The 21,618-nt window shown below is 36.3% G+C and overlaps 2 protein-coding genes across 5 annotated transcripts in view; one reads left to right on the top strand and one right to left on the bottom strand.

Moving 5' to 3' along the window:
* The window catches only part of BBS9 (Bardet-Biedl syndrome 9), a 466,978-nt gene that overhangs the window by 108,164 nt on the left and 337,196 nt on the right, over positions 1–21,618 (top strand). For all 4 annotated transcript variants that reach the window (XM_046020573.1, XM_046020572.1, XM_046020574.1 and 1 more), the window contains 2 exons: positions 3,140–3,314; positions 11,396–11,480. In XM_046020573.1, coding sequence (XP_045876529.1) covers positions 3,140–3,314; positions 11,396–11,480 — 260 coding nt within the window. The remainder of the gene's footprint in view (positions 1–3,139; positions 3,315–11,395; positions 11,481–21,618) is intronic.
* On the bottom strand, positions 15,594–16,537 carry LOC123951685 (galectin-3-like). The gene has a single exon (XM_046020577.1). It carries the CDS (start codon positions 16,475–16,477, stop codon positions 15,641–15,643), a length of 837 nt encoding a protein of 278 aa, XP_045876533.1. The 5' UTR covers positions 16,478–16,537; the 3' UTR covers positions 15,594–15,640.

Below are 21,618 nucleotides of genomic sequence, written 5' to 3'. Positions count from 1 at the left end.
CCATATTAAGGAAATTCTGTCCTATAATTTGCTCCAATATACCTTCTGCCCCCCTCTCTCTTTCTTCTTCTTCTGGGATCCCAATTATTCTAATATTGTTTTGTCTTACGGTATCACTTATCTTTCGAATTCTCCCCTTCTGGTCCAGTAGTTGTTTGTCTCTCTTTTGCTCAGCTTCTCTATTCTCTGTCATTTGGTTTTCTGTATCAGTAATTCTCTCTTCTGCCTCTTTAATCCTAGAAGTAAGAGTCTTCATTTTTTTATTGCACCTCATTAATAGCTTTTTAAAATTTCAACTTGGTTAGATTTTAGTTCTTTTATTTCTCCAGAAAGGGATTTTATTTCTCCAGAAAGGAATTCTCTTTATCATAGAAGATAAAAATATCTTCTATGCTTTTGTCAAGCCCAGTTAGCATCTTCATCATTATGAACTCTGGTTCTGACGTCTTACTGATGTCTCTATTGATTAGGTCTCTAGTGGTCAGTATTCTCTCTTGTTCTTTTTTTTTAAAGTGAGTTTTTCCACCTTGTCATTTTATCCAGTTAAGAATAGATGAATGTGAGAACAACATACTAAAAGGGTAGCAAGGACCCCAGAAAAATATACACTAACCAAATTTGAAGAGATCTGAAACTAGGGGAGAAGAAAGGAGAATAAAACTATCTATCTATCTATCTATATATATAAAAGAATGTTTAGACTGGGGAATAGAACTGAGGAACACACTTGATTTTGAGTGTATTTTGGTCTGTTAAAGGAAACTGTCTTCCAAAATTTTAAAGAAAGAAAAACTTATATACATACAAAAATAAGGGTGTATATGATGAAGGGATGGAATATGACTGTGAAGATGAAAATTAAAAAAAATTCTTCCAGAATGTGGTTGATTTTCTGTTCCTAGAATTGCTGCTCTTCTTCTCTTCTATCTCCTGTTGAGTTTGTAGATGTTCAGAATGGTTTGATAACTATCTAGCTGAACTCCTGGGACCTAATGATATTTCAGTCTCCTACTTCTCTGCCATCTTGCTTCCTCTCGAGACTTAGAAAATAAGTTATAAAAAATAATGTGATGGGGTATTTGCTGCTTGCTGGATTAGTTTCTATACATTACTTCATTTAATTCTCACAATAGCTAACTAAAGTAGGTATGCCATCTTGCAGATAGGGAGACTTGAGCCGAAGTTCATAGCCAATAATTGGTGGAGCTGGACTCAAACCCTGATTATCTGATTGTAGAGGCAGCTCACATGGACATTACAGTATAGTTACACTCCTCTATGTTGCTAGAGTCTCAGGAAATAAGACTTTATATAGTATTATGCTATGGAACCGAGTTTTCTCTGGGGCCCAAGTTTTCTTCAAGCTCTAATTCTTTGTCATACCATGCTAAGGCACTGGTTGTCAAACCTTAGCATGCATCAGATAGCCTCTAGAGTTTGGTAAAACCTCGAATTGCTTGAACCCTAATACCAGAGTTTCTGATTTAGGAGATCTAGAGCGGAATCATAGAATTTGCATTTCCAAGAAGTTTCTAGATGATGCTGATGCTGGTGATCTGGGAGCCATGCTTTGAGGACTACTTCTTTTAGGTCATTGGGAGTCTGAAAATTTGTGGTTCAGTGATATTCAATATATAGAAATGGACTCAAATTTCATTGGTACTTCTGCTTGGAAATATACATGTTCTGACCTCACTTTCTTTAATGATACAGAGATTAAGAGTACATTTTGGTTGCAGTAATATTCTCCCCCATAGGTCAGGGTCATTGCATACATTTTTCATTAATTTGATTTCTTTGTCTCTTTGATTCTTGCTTATTAAGATTAAATTTATTGTTCTTCTCCATGGTCCCATTCAATTTGCTAATGCTCAGTTCCCTCCCAATTGTTAAGAATGTGAATTTGTATACAAAATGTATACATTTAAACACTGTATTTCATTTGTCTACAGTTTTATTGTGAAAAATTTTAAAAACTAGAAAAAGTAACACGAACATCCATATTTCCATCATTTAGAGTCAACAGTTGTAAATATATATGTATATGTTTATATATATATATAAACACAGAGATTTAGTTTGATGAGCCACTTGAAAGTGAAGATACAGATATTGTGCTACTTCACCCATAAATATTATAACACACATCTCCCAATAAGAACATTCTCTTACATAATCATAATACCATGAGCACACTTAAAAATTAATAATTCCTATTTTTTTTCTAACGTGCAGTCATATTCCAGTTTCCCCAGTTGTTCCAGTTGTCTTCTATACCTTGTTGTTTATTAGTTCCTGGATCCAATCAAATGAAACTAAAATTTAAGATTTAGCAATGCTGATGGATCTTTAGGTTCAGATAAATCCTGTGTTATTTAAGATACAGATGTTTGATTGCAATAACAAAGACACAAACTTAATGATGGTTTAAATAAGGAAGATGTTTATTTCTGTCATTATTTTTAAAAGATTTTTTATATGTTTATTTGACAGACAGAAATCATAAGTAGGCAGAGAGGCAGGCAGAGAGAGAGAGGGGGAAGCAAGCTCGCTGCCAAGCAGAGAGCCTGATGCGGGACCCGGTCCTAGGACCCTGGGATCATGACCTGAGCCGAAGGCAGAGGCCCCAACCCAGGCGCCCCATTTCAGTCATATTTAACCACCTGGAGATAAAGTAGTCCTGGGCTTTAGTGGGTGAAGGCGGGCCCTATTGTCCTCTGTATGTGGCTTCTATCTCTGAGGCCTGTCAAGATAGCTGTGTTATCTCCACCAATATTCTGGGAAGAGTGGAGGGGAATGTTCTGAGAGATTATCTATCTTTAGCTAGAGATTTTAGCATTTGGTAAATGAAAATAATGTACTTAAATAAGTACTAAATAAGTACTTAAATAAGTACTAAAATAGTGTACTTAAAATTAGACCACTTCTGAATAATTTAAAAATTGGGGAATGTATTCCCCCAAATTATTGATATACAGTAATCTGATAACTTCATTAGTTTATAATTTAAAATTGAAACTGCTTATATTGCCCCTTAGGGAAAAGATTAACTATGACATTTTTGTGATGGATAGTGGTAAATGGAAACCATTTTATTTATAAAGAAAAAGTCACCTAATTTCCTCTAATTTTTCTTTAGGTCGAGATTTAATTTGTATCCAGTCGATGGATGGGATGCTGATGGTATTTGAGCAGGAAAGCTATGCTTTTGGGAGATTTCTCCCTGGTTCTCTTTTACCTGGGCCACTTGCTTACAGTTCCCGTACAGATTCCTTCATTACTGTCTCTTCCTGCCGACAAGTGGAAAGTTACAAGTAAGTTTGGATGTTGAATATTTGGAATCATGACTCTTGGTACGTTGCTGGTTAATTCTTTTTCACAAAAAGCTTGAATATTACAAATGAAAAAAGACTGGTTTCTGATAAAATGTAATTGCGGTGACTTAGAGGATATCATTCACATATTGTAACATATTTGCTAGTACAGAGATTGACAGAAAGGATTTGAAGTGAGGCAGACCTGGATTGGAATCCTAATTTTGCTACTTGAAGCTGTTGGATGGTCAGTGTCCTTATCCTGGTTGTAATGGAGATAATAATGCTAATTTTGGGGGCGGGGAGTGCTTTTAAAAAGTTTTTAATTAGTTTCAGTTACAGTGTAGTGATTCAACAATTCATGCATCGTCAGGTGCTCATCACAAGTACACTCCTTAATCCCCATCACCTATTTCACCCATCCCCCTACATCCCTCCCCTCTCGTAACCATTGGTTTGTTCTCTGTAATTAAGAGTCTGTTTCTTGATTTGTCTCTCTCCTTTTTTCCCTTTGCTCATTTGTTTTGTTTCTTCAATTCCACATATAAGGGAAGTCATATGGTATTTTGTCTTTCCCTGAATGATTTATTTCATTTAGCATTATACTTCCTAGCTCCGTTTTTTATGGCTGAATAACTTTCCATTGCAACTGTGTGTTGTATGTGTGTGTATCATGTCCTTTTTTATGCATTCAATAATAGAGGGACACTTGGGCTGTTTCCATATCTTGGCTATTGTAAATAATGCTGTAAACATAGGAGTGCATGTATCCCTTTGGATTACTGTTTTTGTATTCTTTAGGTAAATATCCAGTAGTGCAATTGTTGGATCGTAGGATGTTTCTGCTTTTGTTTTTTTTTTTTTTTTTTTTTGAGAGAGAGAGGACGTGGGGAGGGGTAGAGGGAGAAGGAAAGGGAGAGAATCTCAAGCAGACTCCACATCCAGCATGGATCCTGATGAAGAACTCAATCTCATGACCCTGAGATCATGACTTGAGCTGAAATCAAGGATCAGATGCTTAACAGACTGAGCCACCTAGGCGCCCCAGGGTAGTTCTGGGTAGTTTCACTTTTTTTTTTTTTTTTAAACTTTTTGAGGTACTGTTTTACAGAGTGGCTGCACCAGTTTGCATTTCCACCAACAGTGCAAGAGGGTTCCTTTTTCTCCACATTCATGCCAACACCTGTTGTTTCTTGTGTTGTTGATTTTAGCCATTCTGATAGCTTTGAGGTGATAATCTCATTGTAGTTTTGATTTGCATTTCCCTGATAGTAAGTGGTGATGAACATCTTTTCATGTGTCTGTTGGTCATCTATATGTCTTCTTTGGGGAAATGTCTGTTCATGTTTTCTGCCCATTTTGTAATTGGATTATTTGTTTTTGGGTGTTGAGTTTTATACGTTCTTCATAAATTTGTATACTCACCCTTTATTGGTTATGTCATTTGCAGATATCTTCTTCCATTCCGTAGGTTGCCTTTTCATTTTGTTTCCTTTGCTCTGCAGAAGCTTTTTTATTTTCATTTTCATTTATTTATTTATTTTTTTATAAACATATAATGTATTTTTATCCCCAGGGGTACAGGTCTGTAAATTGTCAGGTTTATACACTTCACAGCACTCACCATAGCACATATCCTCCCCAGTGTCCATAACCCCACTCCCACTCTCCCAACCCCCTCTCCCCCCAGCAACCCTCAGTTTATTTTGTGAGATTAAGAGTCACTTATGGTTTGTTTCCCTCGCAATCCCATCTTGTTTCATTTATTCTTCTCCTACCCCCCTAACCCCCCATGTTGCATCTCCACGTCCTCATATTAGAGAGATCATATGATAGTTGTCTTTCTCCAATTGACTTATTTCACTAAGCATGATACCCTCTAGTTCCATCTGTGTTGTTGCAAATGGCAAGATTTCATTTCTTTTGATGGCTGCAACATACAAAAGAAACTAGACCACTTTCTTATATCATACACAAAAATAAATTCAAAATGGATTAAAGACCTAAATGTGAGGCCTGAAACCATAAAAACCCTGCATGAGAACATAGGCAGTAACCTCTTTGACATCAGCTGCAACAACTTCTTTTCTAGATATTTCTCCTGAGGCAAAGGAAACAAAGGCAAAAATAAAGTACTGGGACTAGATCAAAATAAAAAGCTTCCGGACTTCAAGGGTTTTGAGTTTTTGGAGGGTGTGTTTTTTGTTGGAAGGGGTAATGGGGAAAAGCAAGTACAAATTCATGCTGGGGAAAGAAATAGACTTGGAGGATTACAATATCTTCAGTAACTTTATTGTTCTTTTCTTACTGATGGCAACACTTAGAACTTTAAACATCTAAGAACACTTCATTATAGCTTTTCAGTTTTTGGTTGTATGATTTTTCCCAAGGCAGGAAGAAAATATAAATTCATCAGGCAACACCTATAAGTTTTTGTCTTCAAGTTTCAGTATTGTGCATATAGCAAGTTAATGCAGTATTCCCTTCACCTTTGTAAGTGGCAATCTACCTTTTGTGAATTGGTGTCAAAATATCTTTGATTCAAAACCCTAGACATGAGCAAGTGTTTGTGACTAAGTAGAAGTTAACTGACGGAGGTACTGTGTCATTATATCATATTCCTTCTTTAACTTCTATGGCTCTTGTCCAAAGGAGACGAATGAATTGTGGCATTGCTACTGGTAAGAAATAAAATACGCTTATTTTGGGAGGTTGAGAAAAATATCTATATAACTCATTCAAGCCTGCCAAAGATTAAGCAATATTGAGGAGTTCTGCTTTTCAGCTTTCCACCCAGTTCCGTGCCTCAACTCCTGCCAAGTAGGGATACTGGCAGTGCTACATTGGGGTCACAATAGAAAGATTTGAATGCTCCATGACTTACTCTTTGAAATATGTGCATAGGAATTAATTTGGTAATAACTCCAGGAGTGACTGGATAAGGAAACAATGTGTAGGTTTCCTTAATGTGTAAGTTTAATCTCAGAGAAGCTCACCCTCTTTGAACTGTGGTAATTTACCAACATACCAATCTATTAAATCCATCTCCATCTAGGACTAAAAATGTATGCCTTATCCATTATGTGGATCTTTAATAATGGTAAAAATGCATGGGATATGTGATTATTTATGAAATGATGACAATTAAGAGGACTTATAACATTAAATAGTATATTATATTTATATATGCTTTCAAGTTTAATAGATTAAATTAAATGATAATCACTCGGGCAATTTAAGGTTGGAGGAAACATGAAAACTGCAGGTTTGTTCTTTTGAGGCTTCGTCTATTTATAATCAGTTAATAGAATGTAATCAGTTAATAGAAAAAGCTTTTAAGACATAATTTATTTTCATTTTTGATATTGATATTTAATTACCTTTAAACAAGCTCAATTATAATCAGATAGGAACTAGCAACGCTGTGGATCTCAAACTTCAGTACAAGGATCACTTGGGCAACCTGTTATAAAATGCACATTTACAGATTCCCAGTTACTGGTACACTAGATTTTGATTTAGTAGGTTTAGGGACCCAGAAATCATTATTGCAGCAAACACATGCTCAAGGCAATTCTAATTTAGAAACACACTTTGAGTGTTGTTTTCTATTGAAGTGAGAAAATTGTTTGCCCTTTTTTGGTGGGGGATGTAGGGGCTTAGATAACACCATTCTCTTAGCATTGTTTGTCCTAATTTTGGATTAGCTTTTATTCTCTTTTTCTTTCCTTTACTTGTCAGAATTATTTGGTCAGTAAACCCTGACCTTTTTACTTTTTTCCCTTGTATTCAGCATTTACTTCCCATTTCCATTGACATTCAGGGCTTTATCTCCTCACTTGGATTTCTGGTTTTCTTACTTCTTATCTAGACTTTGAAGGATCCTTCTCACATCTATCCTTTTAAAATAACCCGATAAAGTGAGAATAATTTTTGTTGCCCTTTAAAAAGTTGAAACCTTTATATATTGACATTCAGTGCTCCTTACAATCCAGTCCCATGCTACCTTTATTAATGTGGTTGTTCAGATTTGGAAGGGACTTTTAAAGTTAACTGGTTCAATCATCCTCCTTTATTTTACCCCTGTGATACATTATTGCCTAAAACTCTGATTTCCAAATATCCTATTGCCTTCTTGTATTCTGCTGAAATATTTCACAGTATGCCTTGTGTTATCAGGTTCCTGAGAGCAGAGTCTGTCTTAAACATCTGTTCACTAACTTAATAATTTAGTTCATTTATTCAACTATTCATTCAGGAAACATTTTTCAAGAGGCTTCTCTGTGTCACACACTTGTGCCAGGTACTGGAAGTGGAGAGTCAAGTAAGAGCTGTGTCTTGTCCTCAAGCAGTATGCAAAGAAGGGTGGGAGGTAGCAAGTCAATCAACTGTATCAGGTCATTGTGATAGAGGCTATAGAGAGCTGTGCACGAGATCCTGAGGAGGCCTACTGTGGGCCCCCTCAATAAGAGTTCGGTGGAAGGAGGCTCCCTGAAGAAGTATACCTGCCAGGAGCTTTATTTTCTCCTGTATTTATTATACACATCTTGCCCTGTACCTCTACATGTACCCAGTACATTGCTAAGTAGATAAGCCACTTTAAAGAAGTATTTTTAAATTATTTATAGAGTTTCATTGACAATATTTTTAAAAGAATATTGTGTTCTGGGGCGCCTGGGTGGCTCAGTGGATTAAGCCGCTGCCTTCGGCTCAGGTCATGATCTCAGGGTCCTGGGATCGAGCCCCGCATCGGGCCCTCTGCTCTGCAGGGAACCTGCTTCCTCCTCTCTCTCTGCCTGCCTCTCTGCCTACTTGTGATCTCTCTCTCTGTCAAATAAATAAATAAAATCTTAAAAAAAAAAAAAGAATATTGTGTTCTTCACCAACCTTAGGCTCTGGCCAAACTGAAATATCTGTTTTCCATGTATGTTTAGGCCTTTTCTCTCTCTCTTCTTTTGCTCATGCTGTACTCTATTTGAAGTTTTTCCTTTCTTCTCTGTATATGAAAATTATATCTGGAAGCCTCGCTGGTCCCCTGCTCCTCTTTCTGACCTAGCCACAAGTAACACCTCCTCCTCCTTAATTTCACAGAGTAGTTTTTTGCTCTTTCCACAAGTACTAGTCACACTTTAAGTGATATCACATATTTGCTTGTTTTTCTCCTTGATAGGGCTAACTGCTCCTTAATGGTAGAATTGTACCTTGCCAAATGGAGATGTTTAACAAGAACTTGATGAAAGAGTGAAAAGTTTGTAAGGAAAGCTATTTTGCTACTGGCATCTTTCAATGAAAAGGATTCTTCCTGGCATAGCTAAGAATGTTTTAGCTTTACTTGTAATAAACATAGTAATGCTTTGTATCCAGAGAGCTTCCATTTCTAGTAGAGTTTTCTGGGTTAAATATCAAGTTTCCAAGATCTCTTGGTACCTTTGAGGTGACAATTATGTTTCATTTGAAAATAAATGATTCTGGAAGGTTTAGTTTTTTGCTCTGTGACACCTCAACCCATTTTTAGTTCCTTCATGCTGTTTTTACGATGTGATATGGAAGAGCACTAAATTATATGGCTGAGTTTGTCATTGGTGTTCCACAGGACATGTTATGCATTTGTGGCTATTGGGTCTAAATAGTGCTACCATTCACCTAGACTTGCTGTATTTGTGCTTAGTGCCTTTCTGTTGAGAAACACACATGACATGCTCTTTCATGAAATCTTATTACACTGGACCTGATTATTCTTTCAGCAGTCTCAATAAGGGAATTTTATTCTTTAGCTTATATCACTGAACATTTCAGTGGTAAGAAAAAAAAAAACCCAAGTGTTTTCTTTATTTCAGAATTTCCAAGTTTGCCTAGAATTGTTTGGTTTTGGAAGTAGGTTTGCATGTACATTATTGTTCACAGTAAAGAGGACTTAAGGAAGAACTATAAAATAGATGCTATTATAAGTTTGTCATCATCTAAATTTGCTGTCAGTTATATTTAGTAATAAAATACTCTTCTGAGTTGTCTTCCAGGAATGCAGCGGTCTGGATTTGGAAATCAGGAGTCAATTTTGGCTGTGTCTCTGCCTGCTGTTTTGATGTTAATGAGGCCACTTTAGGGGCTCACTTATTCCTGGATGATATAATAATGCTTTGTAGTTCTATAAGAAGGTTCAAACAGCTCAAAGCTTTGGATTTTTACAACAATCTCATTAATATCCATATCATCCTCTAGTAGGTTGGTGTGTGCAGGAAATGAACTGCCTATGTAATTAATTGCCCGGGGTTGGATCCATAGCAGGCCCAGCTCTGGGATGATGTTTTAGTCACCAGTGCATACTATTTCTGTTACTGTGTCCTGGTAAGAGTGAAATAATCCTATCTGAAGGTTGGAATGTGAGGTAGGTCTAGTTATTTGGCAGGGTGGAGACAGAGGAATTTTGTAGATCAGTCTCAAATGGTATGGAGACATTTGCTATAGCTGCCCATGGGATTTCTTAGCATGGTTTTACAAGGCCGAGAGCTTCACCCTCCTACCTTTTTTGTCTCATTTCCCATGACTCATTCCTCCTTGCCACGCATTTCTCCTAAACTTCTGTCGTGGCCTTTCATGTCTTTTTTTACTACTTGTGTTTTCATGTGCTTTTGGCCTTGCCATAATGCCTCTACATCTTTACCAGAATGAGTGTTCACTCATTCTTTAAAACCTGGCTTTCTCCTCCTGAACCCATACTAAAACATGTATATTTCCTCCATCTCAATTACTTGTTTCTGCCACCATGTTCCCTAGGAACCATGTACATACCTCCTATTATTAGCACAGAACACTCTTAGGTATATTAGATGTATTAGATCACTGCTGTATATTTATTGAGTTGATGAAAAATTCATATACATTTGGCTTTCATATTAACCATAAGACTGATTTTCAGTTGAGTACCTTGCAAAGTCTATCTTAATTCATGGCCATTTTGCATCCAACTGCAATTAAAGGCATTTTTTTTTTAACCAAGTATTCCTGATTGAGATAGTTTAAGAGTTGGTATATGACATTTGAATACCAGTGTACATTGTAGTGCTTATTTACATATTCTACATTGCTTTTATTCATTTAGGTCGCTGATTTTTACACTTTCGGATATCTTTCTCTTAGACAATATGAGATGTCCAAATATATTTACTGATTTTCCTTTTAGCTATGGAAGAACAATGCAAGAGTTTTGATTCAATAGGAAAGAAAGGAGTTTATGAGTCTGAATTTTCTTCAGAGTAGGATTATTACATCAACAATATACCACTAATTAATGGGAAATAAGGGAATTTAAAATTTATTGACCAAGTTAATAATTTCTAGATTGAATTATATTTGTAAATTGTTTTTAAGAATGATTTAAGCTAAAGGTTACTAATGAAATAAAAGCTATCAAACACTTACAGAAAGTCATAATGTCCATAATGCCCCTTATTGAAAACTTAATAAATACCAAAAACTACTAGGTGATTGATCTCTCTTTATATGTAAATCTGTGTTGTCTGTTTATTGATCTATTGGGTACCTAATATATGCCAGATACTATAACAGGAACTAAATTATTTTTAAATTCTTTTAACTATGTTTGAATTAGAGATTATTATTCCCGAGTTTTAGATGGGGAAGATAAGACACAGTGATTAATTTGCCAATGAATAAGTGGGTTAGCTAAGGACTAAACTGTGGTCTTCTGGGTGTCATAGAATATCTGTTAACAATGTCTACATCTGGCTGCTTTGCATGATTTACTTTTTTTCTATGTGGTGTTTTGGTTCAGGATCTTTCTTGAATATTGTTGTTTGTTATATAAAATTCTAACAGAAATGCTTTGATAGTTGGCAGAACTATTTTCCCAATATTGAATTTTGGGAGATGGTTATAATTTCTTTATCATGACAGTTTTACATAGTTTCATGTCACAGTGTTATTCAATAAGAACTTAGTCTTAAGTTACAGTTTTTAAAACTAAGAAAAAAGTAACTCATAAGTTTATAGATTATGTGCTTTTAAAGTTTAAGATTATTTAATTATAAAATCACTTATAATTATTCATATCTTTTAAACAGGTACCAAGTACTTGCTTTTGCAACAGATGCAGATAAAAGACAGGAGACTGAACAACAAAAACTTGGTTCTGGAAAAAGACTTGTTGTAAGGCCTTTTTTTAATTTACAAAAATTTCAGTAATGTCATATTTAACCACCAATTTTTTTTTTCAGAATAAAAATTCTTGGGAAGAAGTTTTAAAAAAATACTTATTTTAGCTATTTTTCTTTTCTATGTTATGATTCTATCAATGGGCAAAAATTTAGTTGGCTATTATTGGGCAATGGAGACACATGCCTGGTCCTGTTATAATTTATTAGATTATAAAGTTGCATCACTAGAATTCTAAATGTTCAGATGAGGTCACTTTTAACTAATGTGATTATAAACTGACATAGCAGAGAGACAAAAATTAAAAAAACAAAACAAAACACCTTTATCCATTCATCTGCCATCAGAAAGGATGAATAGCCAACATTTGCATCAACATGGATGGAACTGGAGGAGATTATATGGAGTGAAATAAGTCAAGCAGAGAAAAGACAATTATCATATGGTTTCACTTATTTGTGAAGTGAAGGACATTAGGAGAAGGAAGGGAAAAATGAAGGGGGAGAAATCAGAGGGGAAGAGGAACCATGAGAGACTATGGACGCCAGGAAACAAATAGAATGTTTTGGGGGTGGGGTCGGGGAGATATAATAGCCCGGTACTGGGTATTAGGGAGGACACATATTCCATGGAGCACTGGGTGTTATATCCAAACAACGAATCATGGAACACTACATCAAAAACTAATGATGTACTGTATGGTGACTAACATAGCATAAAAACAACAACAACAAAACCTTTAATAGACAAAAATATTGATACAAGTAGACATGTGATTAAATATATAAGTAAAAGATAAAAAAATTTATAGCTTACAAAGATAAAATTGGCTCAGAGATAAAGGTGGACATTTGGTAACTTGAGAAATAGTTTGAAGAAAAATTGTAAATGATAAAATGAAAAAAATTATAAATGTAAATGTAAATGATAAATTGTAAAGGATAGAAATAGTTTGAAGAAAAAATATAAATAAAAAATTATAAAAGAAAAATTGTAAAATGATAAATTAGGGAATAGATGATGGTTATGAACTTTTTTTTTTTTTTAAGATTTTATTTATTTATTTTACAGACAGATCACAAGTAGGCAGAGAGGCAGGCAGAGAGAGAGAAGGGAGGAAGCAGGCTCCCTACTGAGCAGAGAGCCTGATGCTGGCCTCCATCCCAGGACCCTGAGATCATGACCTGAGCTGAAGGCAGAGGCTTTAACCCACTGAGCCACCCAGGCTTCCTGGTTATAAACTCTTTATCCTGAGAACCTCCATGGACAAGAAGGAAAAACAGAAGGAATTGAAAATTATAATGGAAATAGTAAAGTGTTTTTCAGATGGACACATATGAAAGAAACCACATGAAGAAATAATGTGGAATTTAGAGTACCAAGGTAGGAAGATTAGAGAAAACCAATTTTTTTGTATTAGGCTATAGAAATTAAGATAGGAAGGAAGGCTAACTTGAACAGAGCCAAGAATGAGATGAAAAAATATTTCTTAATAATAGTAAAAAGTGAAAGAGCACAGGATATACAAATATGACATACTTTTTCATTTGGACGCACATACTGATAACAGTTAAATCATAGACTTTGGAGTCAGTTTTTTTTTTTTTAAGGTTTATTTATTTATTTTTGAGAGAGAGGAGAGAGAGAGTACACATGTGAGTAGGGGGCAGGGCAGAGGGGGAGAATCCTCAAGCAGACTCCTCACCAAGCACAGAGCCAATGTGTGGTTGGGGCTTCATCTCACGACCCATGACCTGAGCTGAAACCAAGAGTTGGATGCTTAATGGACAGATCTTGAAAGCTATATTTATTACTGATTTTGAGCAAATTTGAGCAAGTTTGTTAACCTTGCTAAATCTCAGTTTTCTCAGTTGCCAAGTGGTGATAATATCTATTTTACAGTGTTGCCATTATATATGTATGTAGATAGATATATACATATCTGTATGTATATAGGTATATATATACATATATATATATATTTAGCACTTAGCGAAGTATCTAGATGATGAAGATGATATTGATAATGGTAGTCAAATTGTCCTTGACCTCCTCCTTAATCGTGGTTTTTTTCCATTTGTCCCTTATATTCTGCACTCCAACCACATGGGCATTTCATTGTTCCAGATATTCCATGGTTGTTCTTGATTCAAGGCTTCTGGACATATTTTTTATTTAGTCTGGAATACCCTTTACTTATTAATTGTACATGTTTATTGGTACTGCTCTGTGCCTTACACTGAGGATATATCCCGAAGGCAATTATAGTTGAGTGATTTTCCCATTCTCCTTTAATTAATAAGTAGAGTAAGAAATGGCAGTAAAACTTCCTTTCATTACACCACAATCACTTGGCAGGACTGTGTTGCCATGGAACATTAAGTCTATTGCAGAGAAACAAAATTTTACCCATTGGAATGCTTTTAATAAAGTAGTTGTGGGAAGGCAGTTAAAAGCTGCCTATGTTACTCAGAGCTACCTCTTAACTATTTGTTGATTTCTAGTTTAATTCTTTTGTGGTCAGGGAAATACTTTCTATGACTTTGAATTCTTTCAGATGTTTTGATATTTGTTTTATAGCCTAGAAAATGGTCTACCTTGGTAAATTTCATTGAGCACAGGAAAAGAATGTCCATTTTTTAGATGTTCTTGGGTGTCCTATAGATGTCAGTTAGATTGGATGACAGCATTGTTCAGATCTTCTATATCCTTATTAGTTTTTTTTCCTTTTTAACGAATTTCTGTTATTTATTCAGGGGAGGGGTATTGAAATCTGACTGTGGATTGTCTGTTTCTCCTTGAAATTTTGTCAGTCTGTTGCTTCTTGTATTTTGAAATTCTTTTAATAGGTACATAAACATTTAAGATTGTTATGTCTCATGATGAACGTATACCCTTTTCATTATCAAATAACCCTCTATCTTTTTGCTATGGTAACATTCTTCTTTTGGTGAGTGTTGTTCTGATATATCTATTTCCATCTTTTTACTTTTATCCAGTTTGTGTCTTTGTGGTGAAAATGCATTTCTTGTAAGCAGCACGTAGTTGGGTCTTGCTTTTTTGTTTAGTATGATATGCTCTGCCTTCTAATTTGTTTTGTAGACAATTTACATTTCATGTGATTATTAATATGGGTAGATTTAAGAATGTCACATGGCCATTTGATTTCTGTTTGTCCCATCTGTTCTTTGTTTCCATTTTCCTGTTTTTCTGCTTTCAAATTTTAGAGTTAGTTATTCAGTATTTTGTATGATTCCATTTTATCTTTGTTGGTTTATTAACCATAACTCCTTGTTTTGTTATTTTAGGAGTTGTTTTAGAGTTTATAGTATTTATCATGATCTACTCTCAGTGATATTACACTATTTCATGTATAAGAACCATACTTCTGTTTCTCAGCCTTTGTGCTTTTGTCTTATGCTATATTTTTATATACGCTGTAAACTCTATTACATTGTTACTATTTTTGTCTAAATGGCCAGTATCTTTTAATGTGATTTAAATGATAAGAAAAAATATATTTCCTCATGTGGTTACCGTTTCTGGTACTCTTCATTAATTTGTGTAGGCTGTATTTCCAACTGTGTCATTTTTTTTCCTCCTGAAGGACTTGCTATTACATTTCTTTCAGTGTGAGTCCACTGCTGATGAATTCTTTTAGCTTTTCTATGTCTCAAAATGTGTTTTTTGCTTTTGTGTTTGAAAATATATTCTTTGGAGGCGCCTGGGTGGCTCAGTGGGTTAAGCCTCTGCCTTGAGTTCAGGTCATGGTCTCAGGGCCCTGGGATCAAGCCCCGCATGGGGCTCTCTGCTCAGCAGGGAGCCTGCTTCTCTGCCCCCCTGCCCCCCCACCCCACCTTTCTGCCTACTTGTGATCTCTGTCAAATAAATAAATAAAATCTTAAAGAAAAGAAGAAAATATGTTCTTTGGGTGTAAGATTTCAGTTTGTCAGATTTTTCCCTCCCTGGCATTTTAAGAGGTGGCTCTTTCTTGCTCCCATTGTTTCTTTTTTTTTTTTTTTTAACTCTTAGAATGTTTATTAAATCGAACATTTACAAGAAGGATGAATGAATAAAAGTGAAAATTTTCAAGAAGTTTCAATGTGTAAGGGTTTATATTCAATTTCTTCTTTTTAAAATCTTCCCCTTTAAGATTATATCATAATGTGTGAAGCACTGGTGAGATCTATGTCACCAGAAATTCCCAGTTTGCTGATTTCCTGGAGATTTTTCATCCGATGATTGTACTGCAACAAGTGAGCATCATTGACCGCAACCTTGAAATGGTCAGATTCAACCAGCACTTGTATTTTGAATGGCTTACCACTTTCGAATGGGAAAATCGCCTGTCTTTCTTCCTTTCCCCAGATGTTATCCAGCTTTGTATTGCAAACAATGACTCTCTTGTTGTCCTCATTGAAGCGTGGGTTAAAGTGGAAAGCAACGTCATTCCCTCTCTTGAAATCTAAAGCAAATCTGTTTGCATTGGGCTTCGTTGTGCCCAGAATTGTTATCAGCATGCGAGGCATGACTCCTCTGGGCAAGGGCAGGTCATAAGGTACAGTCAGTGGTCCAGCAGGGATGCCAAAGGCACCAGCAGCGGGCTGGGCTCCAGGAGCACTTGGCTGTCCAGGAGGCGGGTAGGCCCCGGGCCCACTCGGTTGCCCAGGGTGGGCTCCTGATGCGGGTGGTCCAGGATAAGCAGGAGCTGTTGGGCCAGGGTACGTGCCTGGAGGTGCCTGTCCAGGATAGCCGCCAGGAGGGGCCTGTCTAGGGTAGCCGCCAGGAGGGGCCTGTCTAGGGTAGCCGCCAGGAGGGGCCTGTCCAGGATAACTGCCAGGAGGAGCTTGTCCAGGGTAGGCACCAGGATAGGAAGCCCCTGGATAGCCCCCTGCTCCAGCAGGCTGGTTTCCCCATTGACCAGGCCATCCTTGAGGGTTTGGGTTTCCAGACCCAGATAAAGCATCATTAAGTGAAAAACTGTCTGCCATTTTCCCGACGCCTCGGCGCTCGCTCGCTTGCTGCGGGGGCGGTATCTGGTGAGGTGCTGCGATCCCGCTCCCATTGTTTCTAATGAGAAATCTGCCTGCATTCTTATCTTTTGTTCCTCTCTTCATAATATCTTTCTTCTCTGACTGCTGTTCTGATTTTCTCTTACCACCTTGTTTAAGCAATTAGGCTATGATGTGCTTTGTGTGGTTTTCTTTATTTTGTGCTTGAGATTTGTAGAGCTTCTTGTATCTGTGAATTTATAGTTTTCATGAAAATTAAAAAATTTTTAATTCTTAATTCTTCAAACTTTCTTTCTTTTTTTTTTAATGTTCCATTTCTTCTCTCCTTTGGGGACTCCAGTTACACATACATTAGTCTACTTGAAATTATCCCGTAGCTCACAGATTTTATTTTCATTAAAACTTTTTTCTAATATGTTTTGGATAATTTTTGGCATGTTTTCAAGATTACTAATCTTTTCTCTATAATGTCTAATCTGGTGTTAATTCTCATGGTTTTCATCTTTATAAATAAATTTGGTTTCCTTTTTTTGTTATATCTTCTATGTCTCTACTTAACTTTTTGAAGATATAGAATACAATTATAATAATTATTTTAATGTCCTTGTTTTCTAATTCAAACACTTGCATCAGTTTTGAGTCAGCTTCAGTTGATTTATTTATCTCTTTGTGAATCATATTTTCTAATTTTTTTTTACATGTCTACGGATATTTTATTAGATGCCAGATATAGTCATTTTACTTTTGGGTGGCAGACATTTTTGTATTCCTATAACTGTTCTTGAGCTTTGGCCTGGGATGCAGTAATGGTATTTGCACAGTTTGATCCTTTTGGGTTGTTAGGACCAGAGCAGCACTCATCCTGAGGCTGCTTATTCTGGACTCAAGACAACACCCTTCTGAGTGCTCTGCTTAGCTTCCTTTGAATTATGAGGTGTTCCAGTGGCACCGGCAGTATTCCAGGTGGTATGAGTGCTGGGCGATGTTACTTCTAATATTTTGGGGTGGTTCTTTCCCTGGCTTTGGGTAGTTTCCTTACATGAATGTGCTGATAAGTACTCAGATGAATATTTGAGAGGATTCTTTATAGCTGTCAAAGTTCTGTCCCTGTGGTACTCTCCTGCTTTTGGCATGCTGTCTTGTGAAGTCAGCTGCTTTGGTTTCGCTGAACTCCCAGTGTTCATTTCCTCAATTCAGGGAATTTGCTGGGCCTTGCTTGGGTTCCTCCTCCCGGTGCCATGGCCTGAAAACTTTCTCACCGATAGAGCAGTCATACCACTCACCTCATTTGTTTTGTTTTCAAGGGATTGCTGTCCTTTGATGTCTGATATTCAGTGCCTTGCAAACTGGTGTTTCATATGTTTTGTCCATGCTGTATCGTTTCAGGTGGGATGGTAGTCTTTTTCCTATTACTCTGTCTTGGCTAGAAGTGGGAAAGTTTTTAAATAATTATTCTCAGTAAACTTCTGTGTTTTTTGAGACTCATTAATTTAGAATGTGATATATTTCTCTAAGGGGAAGTTATAGAGAATGGCACTCAGTACCTAGTGAATTGAAAGTGACTGGATTTCAGTCTGTAGCCTCAGAAACTTGTTTTGCCAATCCATTCTGAATGAAGTGTATCTGCCCAAGTTATAGACAGTGATTTTTTTTTTTCTTTCTTTCTTTTCTTTTTTTGGGCAAGGGAGAGAAGGGGGGGGGCAATAGGAGTGGGGAGAGAGAGGATCTTAAGCAGGCTTCAGTCCCAGCATGGAGCCTGATGTGGGGCTTGATCTCATGACCCTGTAATCATGACCTGAGCCGAAATCAAGAGTCGGAAACTTAACCAACTGAGCTACCAGGTATGCTAACAGGGATATTTAATGCTAGAATGCTGGCCTATTAAGATGTAAGGAGAAATGTGACTCATGGGATGACATTTATGTTTTGTGTACAGTGGAATGTTTTCATGTAGGTAAGCTACACTTGAACTTAATGGTAACTGAATAGTTTCTTAGTGTTGAATCCTTATTCAGATAATATAATCTGGTCATCCACCTATGTGGTCTTCCTCCTTCAAGTTGTTTTTACACACACACCGATATTATTTGCTCTTCGGTCCAGCCCCATTTGGATTTCATACCTTTTTCAGATATTTTAATACCTGAAGTAGATAAATATCTAAGTCATATCTTGATGGCCAGAAATTTGTATCTTTAATGTGAGTTTTCATTCCTCTTCTTTGATCCATTATTTGTTGTTTCTAGCCTAACTTTTTTTTTAAATTTTTTTTAAATTTATTTTTTCAGCGTAACAGTATTCATTGTTTTTGCACAACACCCAGTGCTCCATGCAAAACGTGCCCTCCCTATTACCCACCACCTGTTTCCCCAACCTCCCACCCCTGACCCTTTAAAACCCTCAGGTTGTTTTTCAGAGTCCATAGTCTCTTATGGTTCACCTCCCCCTCCATTTTTTTTTTTTTTTTAATAAACATATAATGTATTTTTATCCCCAGGGGTACAGGTCTGTGAATCGCCAGGTTTACACACTTCACAGCACTCACGATAGCACATACCCTTCCCAATGTCCACAACCCCCTCCCCCTCTCCCAACCCCACCTCCCCCCAGCAACCCCCAGTTTGTTTTGTGAGGTTAAGAGTCACTTATGGTTTGTCTCCCTCCCAATCCCATCTTGTTTCATTTATTCTTCTCCTATCCCCCTAACCCCCCATGTTGCTTAACTTTGATGGCAGTCTTTCTCCCTCTTTATCCAGATGCTTTTGTGTAGCCATCTATCTCACTGTGACTGCCATATACAGTATATGTCAGCCAATGTTATTCCTCTTTTCTGCTTTTTTTTAAAATTTAAAAATATTGATTGGGGACTGAATTCTAAAAAGCATATTCATTACCTTCATTCCTTCGTTATTTTAAGAAACATTTCATAAACGCTGACCATGTTCCAGAGATACAGAATTACCCTGGAGTAGCTCTTGAGGTATAGAGGATCCTGTCTATATTACTGGGACAGCTTAATAACTGCTCTGTATATACATATTGATATATTTTTAAATTGTCTTTATATTAAAACATTATAGTTACAACTGCATTGGTTAGGTTTTACTAATTATTGAATTTGATTTATGAAGTAAACACAAAATGGAAATTTTTCTTAGGGAAATTTTTCGGTGAAGCAGATAACCTCTTTATGTATATATACATATTTTTTGAGCAAGTCATGGTCCTTCCTTTTCTGTCATAGGATCTTTGTGTAGGTGGCTTACTTTGCATAGGGCATTCTCTCACCCAATTCTCTGCCTGCCTTTTCCCCTGCTCCAGGTTTTTTGAGGTATAATTGATAAATACAAATTTAAATTTATGGTAAACTACATCTTTTGGTATATATATATATGTATATGTGTATATATATGTGTGTGTATATATATATGTATATATATATAGTGAAATGATGACCACAATTAATCTGATTAACACATCTATCACCTCTCATAGTTACCCTTTTTTAACATTTAAGACTTATCTTAATGGATTTCAAGTATATGTACAATACAGTACAGTATTATAACTATAGTCACCAGACTATACATTATACACCAGACTGTACATTAAGTGTCCAGAATTTATTCATTCTATGTAACTGAAATTTTCTACCCATTAGCCAGGATCTTCTCATTTCCCTCTTCCCCCAGACGCTGACAACCACCATTCCACTCTCTGCTTATACAAGTTTACCTTTTTTAGATTCCACATAAAAGTGAGGTCATGCAGTGTTTGTTTTTCTGTGCCTGGCTTATTTCACTTAGCATAATGCCCTCCACGTTTATTCACGTCACAAATGGCAGGGTTTCCTTCTTTTTATTTTTTTATTTTTATTTTTATTTTTTTTAGATTTTATTTATTTATTTGACAGAGAGAGAGAGAGATCACAAGCAGACAGAAAGGCAGAGCAGAGAGAGAGGGGAAGCAGGCCCCCTGCTGAGCGGAGAGCCCAATGCGGGACTCGATCCCAGGATCCCGGGATCATGACCTGAGCCGAAGGCAGAGGCTTAACCCACTGAGCCACCTAGGCGCCCAGGATTTCCTTCTTTTTAAAGGCCAAATAATATTCCATTAAATTATACCCATTATATAGTGTATATTTTATATATAATATCTCATTTTTCTTTATACATTTATCCATCAGTGGACATTTTGGTTGATTCTATGTCTTGGCTATTGCAAATAATGCTGCAATGAACATGGGAATGTAGATATCTTTTCAATATCCTGTTTTCATTTCCTTTGAATATATGCCCAGAAGTACGATTGCTGGATCATATGGTCATTCTGTTTTTAATTTTTTGAGAACCCTCCCTGCCGTTTTCCATAGTAGCTGTACCAATTTGCATTCCTACCAACAGTGCACAAGGATTCTCTTTTTTCTACATCCTTGCCAATACTTGTTATCTCTTGTCTTTTTAATAATAACCATTCTAACAGGTGTGAGGTGATATCTCATTATGGTTTTGATTTGCATTTCCTTGATGATTTAGTGATGTTGAGCATTTTTCGTATACCTGTTGGCCATTTGTATATCTTTGGAGAAGTAACTGCTCAGTTTTTTTGTTTATTTTTAAATCAGGCTATTTTCTTGCTATTGAGTTGTCTAGTTCCTTATGTATTTTTAAGTATTAACCCCTTATTGGATAGGTGGTTTGCAAGTATTTTCTCCCATTCCACAGATTATTTCTTTACTCTGTTAATTGTTTCCTTTGCTGTGCAGGGACTTCTTAGTTTGATGCAACCCCTTTTGTCTATTTTTACTGTTGTTGCCATTGCTTTTGAGGTTATATTTGAAAAATCATTGCCCAAGAGAAAGACAAAAATCTTTTCCGTATTTTTTTTTCTAGTAGTTTTATAGATTCAGATCTTATATGTCTTTAGCCCATTTTGAGTTGATTTTTGGATATGGTATGTGGATATCGAGTTTTCCCGTCATCATTTATTAAAGAGACTGCCTTTATTTTACATTCTTGATACCTTTGTTGAAGGTCAGTTGACTGTGGATGCATTTATTTCTCAGATCTTTTCTGTTCCTTTGGTCTAGGTTTTTTTTGTTGTTGTTGTTGTTTGTTTTG

The sequence above is a fragment of the Meles meles genome, chromosome 10 (assembly GCF_922984935.1).
Source record: "Meles meles chromosome 10, mMelMel3.1 paternal haplotype, whole genome shotgun sequence".
Lineage (NCBI taxonomy): Eukaryota > Metazoa > Chordata > Mammalia > Carnivora > Mustelidae > Meles > Meles meles.
The sequence above is the reverse complement of the archived record's forward strand: the minus strand, read 5'-3'. Positions and strand labels throughout refer to the sequence as shown.

Excerpts from the sequence above, each read along its gene's own strand:
- LOC123951685 (XM_046020577.1), bottom strand. The coding sequence starts at position 16,477 with ATGGCAGACAGTTTTTCACTTAATGATGCTTTATCTGGGTCTGGAAAC.